Source organism: Macrobrachium nipponense, chromosome 31, assembly GCF_015104395.2.
Source record: "Macrobrachium nipponense isolate FS-2020 chromosome 31, ASM1510439v2, whole genome shotgun sequence".
NCBI classification, from domain to species: domain Eukaryota; kingdom Metazoa; phylum Arthropoda; class Malacostraca; order Decapoda; family Palaemonidae; genus Macrobrachium; species Macrobrachium nipponense.
Window position 1 is genome coordinate 61556661 of NC_061093.1, and position 9389 is coordinate 61566049.

The 9389-nt window shown below is 37.3% G+C and overlaps 1 protein-coding gene across 1 annotated transcript in view; it reads left to right on the top strand.

Moving 5' to 3' along the window:
- The first annotated feature begins 5946 nt into the window (after positions 1–5946).
- LOC135207038 (homeotic protein empty spiracles-like) overlaps positions 5947–9389 on the top strand; it is a 94640-nt gene continuing 91197 nt past the window's right edge. Inside the window, exon 1 of the mRNA XM_064238666.1 lies at positions 5947–7175. Coding sequence (XP_064094736.1) covers positions 6653–7175 — 523 coding nt within the window. The 5' untranslated portion in view covers positions 5947–6652. The remainder of the gene's footprint in view (positions 7176–9389) is intronic.

A 9389-nucleotide genomic window follows, 5' to 3' on the forward strand; every position in this document is an offset into this window, starting at 1 on the left:
GTTTTTTTTTTTAAGGGTTTCTTTTTTTTTCAGTAGTTGTGTCTTGAAAACAGCCGGTGGGCTTGATCACATTTTCGTCCAGCCGTGTTTTGAACGCGTCTGAATTTAAACATTTGCTAATCATCTGCAGCCATCAACGTTTGCGAGTGCAGGAAATGAGTTTTGCGTCTATACACCAATGCGAGCAATTGTGATTGTATACCCGTCTGAACTGGTTTTAAGTCTCCATCAAAGCATGCTTGTGAACGCAAAAAGAAATGAAGGGTTTATGAATATCTGTCACGCCAAGGACCCCCCAAATACAAGTGAGTCCAAGTCGAGCCGTTTTGTATCAGCATTAAGCTGTTTCTGAACGTAGCCAAATACTGGGTTTACTAAATTCCTCCAACTATAGCCAGTTCGCTGAACGCGGCAGAATAGATTTTAAGTCTTCACCCAGCTGTGTTTATGAACGCGGCTTAGGAGGTTTATGTCTTCATCCAATGGGGGGTATCTGAACGCGCCCAAACAAGTCAAGACGGATTTTAAGTCTTCATCCAGCTGTGTTTATGAACGCGGCTGAGGAGGTTTATGTCTTCATCTGATGGGGTTTCTGAACGCGCCCAAACAAGCAAGCATGATTCAGGACGTTCAATGGGTCAAGACGGAGCCCCATCATCAAGCCGCTCCACATCCATTAGCGCATGGGCAAATTAGCGGCAAATTATACGCTGCTTAATTAAATGACCGCCAGCCTACCTTGCAATTAAGGGGGATGCCAAGCCATACATTACAACATATTGAACAGTTTAATTGTTATGTTCCAAGCACACACACTGAGGCCGTTTTTTTCCCTCCCTCGAACTCTTCTACCCCCCCCCCCCCCCCCCCCCCCCCCCCCCCGCATCGCTCTCTGACAAGGGACCTGTTTGTTTTGGGGTCGCTCCCCCCCACCCCCACACCTCCCCTTCCACCCTCCCACCCCCCCCACCCCCTATACTCTCCCTTTCTCTGTCACCCTGTTTCTTGGGCAAAAGACACTTACGTTTATATTTTATATAGGTCTTTTACGAAAAGTTTTCAAAGGTTCGCCAGGATATATTAGTATACTCGTAGAAACCATCCTTCATATGACCCAAAAAATGTTTGTATTTCCTGTCCGTAGTAGCGACTGGGTCTGTCTCTCTCTCTCTCTCTCTCTCTCTCTCTCTCTCTCTCTCTCTCTCTCTCTCGTGCAGAATATACTGGCGGATACATGCTGGTTCGTTTTGATGCTGGGTTCTGAAATGTTTACGAGTGGTAAACAGAACACACACACACACACACACACACACACACACACACACACATATATATTATATATATATAATATATATATATATATATATATATATTTATATATATTATATATATATACGTATAAAAATTCCATTTTGATTTTCTGTCGGTCTGTTCATTTATTCCTTTTAATTATTTTTACACGAATCTTTTTTTTTTTTTACCATTAAAAATTATAAAAAAGAAGACAGAAGCTTCATACCTTTTACTGGACGGACGCCCTCCTTGGTAACTAGGATACAAAGAGCTATATATATGCAGACTTTTATTGTAAATTATCATTGGTTATTAATTATACTGATAACCTCTCTTTTTTCTTGTAGACTTGGTTCCCTCATAGTGTCGCTCACACTCATAAAATGCCAGTAAACAAAATCTAATCGTTCTGGCAGATATCGTTTTCGATCTCGAAATGATAAACAGGATATTTATGAAAATTGTTTTTTTTTTATGTTTTATTTTCAATTTTTTTTTTAGATTCGAGAAAAAAGAATGCAAAACTAATTTTATTTTTTTTTTTTCTTTTTAGATTCTTGAAAAAGAAGCAGAATAAATAGTAATAAGACTTAAATGAAAAATAGTGGGTTTCGTCACGGAATTAGCAATGGATTTTACGCGGTTTGGAAAATTTACCTTCTCTCTCTCTCTCTCTCTCTCTCTCTCTCTCTCTCTCTCTCTTTTCCAGCCCTTTAGCGCGCTACGTATAGCTGACACAGCCTGCCATATATCATGTCTCGTTCCAAGGCGCACTCGCTAGCCCACACCATCATGCCAATTACGGGGTAGACTCGTTAATTAACCCTTGGGAAGATTGTCCGTAATCACACGAGAGATGAATAACTTTATCTGTTGATGGTGGCAGAAGGTTTGATTAAGAGAATTCAAGTTGTAACTCAAGACTGGAGCGAATGCGGGGTACACTACATATTCCAAGTCTTGCAGGCGAATATATGTGACATATCATAGGACGAGGAAATAGAATATTTAAATGGACGAAATATATTTCAGATGACCGGTACTTTGGGAAAGATATGGGCTTATATACGTTCCTAATAAAGTATATTGGCGGTCAGCTTCAAGGGATTATTAAAGCTTTTAAGATGAGCGTTATAGCAGGCGTAATATTAGGTTTATTCTGTTCTCAGTAGATTTCTAAGTGAATTTTCCAGAGTTTGAATGAAAGGTATGCAATCTTGCGTCATGTGGTATACGGGGAGAGAGAGAGAGAGAGAGAGAGAGAGAGAGAGAGAGAGAGAGAGAGAGAGAGAGAAACACGTGGTGTGGTATGGTCTACAAAAAAAGACAATATATACCAATTAAAATCTCTGCCAATTTATATGAATCTTGTCTTCCTGCTTGCGTTCATGGGAGGTCCGAATTATATATAAATTGATGACAATCTAGATAAAGGAACTCACAGGTAAGAGATGTTTTATAGAGAGCCATGGACCTCCATATAGCAGTGGGTAATGTACTTGAATGCACATATACAAATTTAAACACACTGACTACTACATATATAATTTTTTTGTCGGGATTTCGGGTAAACTGATATTACCATACGAACCTCTTCTTCTTTATATAGTATACTATAATATATAATATATATTATATACTATATAAAGAAGAAGAGATTAGTATGGTAATATCAGTTTACCGAAATCCCGACAAAAAATAAATTATATAATGTATATATATATATATATATATATATATATATATATATATATATATGTGTGTGTGTATATATCCATATATATATATATATATATATATATATATATATATATATATATATATATATATATGTGTGTGTGTGTGTGTGTGTGTGTGTGTGTGTGTGTGTGTATAATATATATAATTATATATGTATATATATTTATGGGTACTACATATATATATATATATATATATATATATATATATATATATATATATATATATATATATATATATATAAGTGTGTGTGTGGTGTGTGTGTTGTGTTGTGGTTTGTGTGTGTTGTTGTGTATGCAAATGCACAATTGTACTTGCTGCTGTTTATTTTTAGAAATCTACGTATTATTTTTAACCATCAACATAAAGGGATAATCCTTTGTTAATTGGACCCATAAGAAGAATCTCCGTTGATTTCGTAATAATGTAATATGTAAACACATGCTCCATGTGTCTTGCATAAATTCATTTGCTTCTAATTTACTTTTCTTGAACAACAATCATGATATCGTAATTCAGAGCCTAGCATTTTGATCCTTGTAGGGTATTAGAAATATCTCATCTGTAAAATGAAGTGCTTAATTCGTGGCCACACTGTTTTGTTGTCACGTAAACAAATTACAAGAGAACAACCTCAAGTTTGCGGATTCTATGTATGTATATATATATATATATATATATATATATATATATATATATATATATATATATATATATATATATATATATATATATATATATATATATATATATATATATATTATACTATCTATATATCATGTATATATATATATATATATATATATATATATATATATATATATATATATATATATATATATATTATACATATATATACATGTATATATATATATATATATATATATATATATATATATATATATATATATATATATATATAAATTCCTAAACAGCTGTGTTACTATTACAGAAAAATAATTCACTTTGATACAGCAGACATGTAAGAACTGCCTATTATGAATTCGCTCTTGAATTGTAAATTTAAAATCCTTAGGTGATAAAAGGGCTACATTTAAATGCATCTTGCTGACTTATTTCTGTACATTGAAAGTAGAAAAAGTTACCGTTTTTTCATTTATTTATTTTTTTTTTTAAATGCTTAAAAAATTATGGTTACTCCTATTCTATACATAAAGCTAATGTTTGTAAATCAATTGTTCCACATTTAATGTATATTTATTTCTTTAGTTATCATTCTGTCGTTATAAAAGATAAAATGGTGTATAAGATTAATATTTCTTACGAAATCGATTCACATATTTAGTATAAAATACTGTATATGCGATTTACTCATGTCATTTTTTGTGTAAAATCTGCACACATACACACGCACATACACACATTGTAGATATATTATATATATATATATATATATATATATATATATATATATATATATATATATACATACATACATACATACATACTATATATGTGTGTGAGCGTATGCATTTGTTTCCTATAAGTATAAACACCTTTATGCAGATTTCACACACACACACACACACAAAATTTTCATGTATAAATCGCATATACACTATTTTATCTTTGATCATGTTAGAGTGATACACTAATTGAAAACACACATTAAATATGTAACTTAATTTCGTATCAAATGTTAACTAATATAAATATATATATATATATATATATATATATATATATATATATATATATATATATATATATATATATATATATATATATATATGACTGGTAACAATGTTCTTTAGCAACAGAATTCCATCTAATAAAAGGAGCCAATAAAAAACACCAAAAATATAGAGAGAAAAGTACTTTTCTCTGTATTTTGGTGTTTTTTATTGGCTCCTTTTATTAGATATATATATATATATATCTATATATATATATATATATATATATTATATATATACTATATATATTATATATATATCGCCACTCATAACACACGCAAGCAACCATTCATATAACTCTTTTAGTAACTCCAAAGCTCCACAAAGGAAGAAATGAACGGCATTCTCTCGCTCGCTCTCTCATTGTCAGCTGAATGTATTGAAAGGAACGATGTAATGTAATTGTAGAGTATAATACAATTGCGGCTAAAATTGATTACGTTAAAGCCTGATTCATTCCCCGAGGTGGCAACTGCCTCTCCGGGCCAGTGTTGCCATATGAGGCGCCTCCTCGCGCTGGAACGCTCTCGTCGTTCGGTGCTGGAACAAGGCTCGGGAGTCGGGAGGCTTTTTCTCAGCAGCTGAGATGTGCTAGTACTATGTCCCTGGAAGCGTCCAGTTCGTCATGCGATAAGCGTCGACTCATAACAAAGACGAACCTTTCTAAAATGAGGGTTTAACGGTAAACCGTTTTTGTCTTCCGTGTAAATATCGTCTGGAAGTATTCGTTGACAATCGGCCTAGTTACCAAAAACTGATTTGGTATCATTAGAAACCACATTTCACACTGAAACTCCTCTGACACTAGGTCCTGTCGCCGCTCAAAACCATTTCGCAGAGAGAGAGAGAGAGAGAGAGAGAGAGAGAGAGACTGTCTTAAACATGTGTTATCCCTACCCATCCATCTTCTGAATGCCTGGCAAAAGCATTCCAGTCGTGGTGGTAATAATCCAGCGTTAGAATAAACACGCTCTCTAAGCCCCGATGCTTGCGAACGGGGGTGGGGGATGGAAACTTAAGCCGACGCCATGGCGAATCTGACACAGCCATTGGATCCGAGAGACCCCACCACCAGCTTTCTCATAATTCGCTGCCTGTTATAACAATAGCGGGTCTGTTTGTATTCCATTACGAGGACCCGCCCCTCGAGGGAGCCGCCTTCGTCTCGACTCCGCCCCCTCCGTTTTGGTTACGGCACTCGCCGCGAGAGGACGCTAGTTGGCGAGAATTTTTTGTTTTTGTGCCAGACGTGACGATTCTCCTCTCTCTCGCCCTATTTACGGCTCTTGCAAATTTCACGACGCTGGAAATCAGGTCCAATACGTAGAAATAACGCTCAGGCAGATCTTACAAGGGATACTCGGTCGATTGATACCGTTTTATTGCGTCTAATGTCGAGATAACGTATTCATTTAATTGGGTGGGCGGGCTCGGTCTAAAGCGAACGTCGTCGGAGCCAATGGGCGGGCAGATTTGCACCTGGGGTGAATCCGAGGAGCCAATGAGGGCGTCGTCGCCCAGCATGGCGATCGCGGGCGACACGAAGAAGAAGCCTCGTGTGTTGATCATGTAGTCAACATCGTGTAAGTGTCAACATTGCTATCTGGGCCTTCCTGTGCGCCCCCTTGATGGGAGCTTCTGAGACCAGCAAAGCGTGTGATCGAGGGGCCTCTTGGTGTTACGGTTATATATGGACCAGAAAAGAGGGCCAGGCGAGTGTTGCTTGAAGAGGAAAGAGGAGGAGGAAGAAGAAGAAGAAGCAGAGGGGAGGAAAGGAAAAAAAAGGTTAAGAAGGGAGTGTTTGTAGTACTATAGGTGGTTTCTCTCGGAGGAGGAGGAAGAAGAGGAGGCTAGTGAACGAAAGGCGCTCAAGTCGTGATGACGATGTCCTGCTGCTGCATCGGGCGTCGCGGCATCTCGCAATGGTCATGATTCCCACGCCCTCAGCCGTCCTCCACACGCCTTCCCGCCCGAAGTTGGGTTTCTCGATAGACAGCATCGTCGGACGGGGCAGCAGCGTCGACTCCCGTGGGTCTCCACCGCCTTCCCCAGGCTCCTCCCCGAGGGGCGGCAGCCCCAGAGCCAAGAGTCCGATCGAATCGCTGCACGACGTGCAGAAGACCCACGTCCGAATCCCGGAGCCGATCCACCCCTTCGTGCCTACGTCAGTGCCTACGTCCGTGCCTGCGTCGCTAGCGCACCACCCTCTCGCGGCGCCGCACCTCCATTCCATACCGGGCCTCCATGTGCCCCACGCCCTCAATCTCGCGGCCCTGCTGCCGCCAGGGGGCACCCATGGGATACCATCGGCCGTGCCCCCCGTGTTGTTGGGTCAGATGTCGCACCTGGGGACGCCCTTACCGCCGGCGCCTGGACCCAGAGAGTTCCCGCTGTATCCGTGGCTTCTGTCCAGGCATGGCCGACTCTTCGCGCCCAGATTTCCAGGTGAGATTTGGTTTTAAGCCTTTACCAGTTTATTATAGTTTCTCGCTCTTAAGAAAAAAACCAGCTTCTTCAGTAGTAATTCAAATAAGAAATCAAACCGAACGCCAAGTGAATAAATAAAACTCGAAGAGCGGTTGTGAAGTGATATATATATATATTCCTGGCTCACACCAAACCCCCAAACAACGAGCAATAATCTTCTAAATCCGGGATCTTTCGATTGGGGTCTTCCCCCCAGCCCTTACCCCCCCAAGCCCCAATCCCAGCCTCCACACCCCTCTATGGGTAATCCCCCCAACTGTCCCGCCCCACTATCCCCATCTGTCATAGCAGGGGTCATGCATTTGTTTGCCAGTTCAGCCAGGTGTTAGGGTGTTGAAATTAGAACTGAGAGCGGTATTTAACTTCAAAATGATATTGACATGGATAAGGAAATTAATAATTATCTTAGAAGTATGAAAGCCCTTAAGACTATGATAATACTTTTCCTTTATTAAATTTACTCACTAACGGAAGAATTTACACAGAAAATTATAGATGGGAGTTACAAGGTTTTGAATTGCAAATTTATTTTCATGTGTCTTTGTTATGTGAGGGAATTAAATTCCTCTAAAAATACGTAATATTGACGCTCAGTAAATTAGAATTAGGTTGTCAGGAATTTTTCTGCCGGATAAGAATTTATAAGGTTATTAAACTCATAATCTTGAGGCCGTTATATTAATTCATAATGTTAGAACTCACTCCATCTGTTCCAGTTTTATTATTATCGCTGTTTCCTTTTGCACTTTGAAACTAGCTAAGTAAATTATTTCTAGGTTTATGGGTAAATTTCCAATATTATTAAAATCGATAGCTGCTACTGTCATCAAGCTTATTTCTGCTTTAGATTTTAAAACAGGAGCATAACTTGATTGTTATAATGGGAAAATGGAACATTCGGTTTTGTAGCATTTCATTTCATATCAAAGATTTTTTTATTATTATTATTATTATTTCTTGCTACCCATTTGCTTTTAGGCAGGTAATTTACTTGCACTATCTGTTTTAATTGTTATATATATATATATATATATATATATATATATATATATATATATATATATATATATATATATATATATATAATATATATATATATATATATATATATATATATATATATATATATATATATATATATATATATATATATATATATATATATATATATATATATATATTTCAACTACTGGGACAGGAATCTGCCTCTGTACTGGAAACAACTGCATGCTTATCTAATATTTAAAAAAGAAAAACTTGGAATAAAATCCAAGTGAAACTTATAAGCATTCATTTATAAAAACGCAATCATTCTCTCTCTCTGCTGGCATTACGGGTCTCATTGTCACCCATTTTTAATCCCACGAGACTCCTCAATGCCCTCCCAAGAGATGGTTTCAAAATCTTTTCGTCAACGGCGTTTTATTGTTTTCAGTAGCTGATGCCCATCCATAAATGATGTCATTTTGACGCAAGATAACTCCGCTTTCTATTCCATGATATTTCAAATGATTAAGGCACCGTGGGCGTCTTATCCAGCTGAATAACGAATGTCACAAAAAAACTGACGAAAAAGCTGTGGGATGCTATAGTCTTACTTCACTGTCTTGGTCAACCTTCCACCATTCCACCCAGCTGTACAGATGGGTACTACCAGCGTCTGCTGGGGTCACGAAATAGCCACTGGTCTCGCAACCTCATCCCCGAAGCCTTGCTGATAAACCAGAAGGGTATTCCCCTTCAGACGGGTAAAATAACAATGAAATAACTTCACAATATTTCACCACAAGGTCTTAATGTAAAATACCAAATGTAGATACATGTAGATATGATGACAAATACATTACCAAATGTAGATATGATGACAAATACTTTAGATATGCAAATGAGGACAAAAAGTTGTAACGAGAAAAGCAGATACACTCATAATAATAATAATGATAATAATAATGAATTCGTGTAGTATTCAAAAGGTGGTAGCTAGATGGGTTAGGGTAGCGTTGATGATTAGTATTCAAAGCAGCACAGTAAGATGTTATTTCATTACACGATATTAATCATCTCCAGCATGACGGCAAAGCAAAGTACTCACTAGTATGACGGCATTAAAAAGAAAGTTTAATGCTTTTTGTAAACCAAAAAATATATATAAAAAAGGATAGAGAGAGAGAG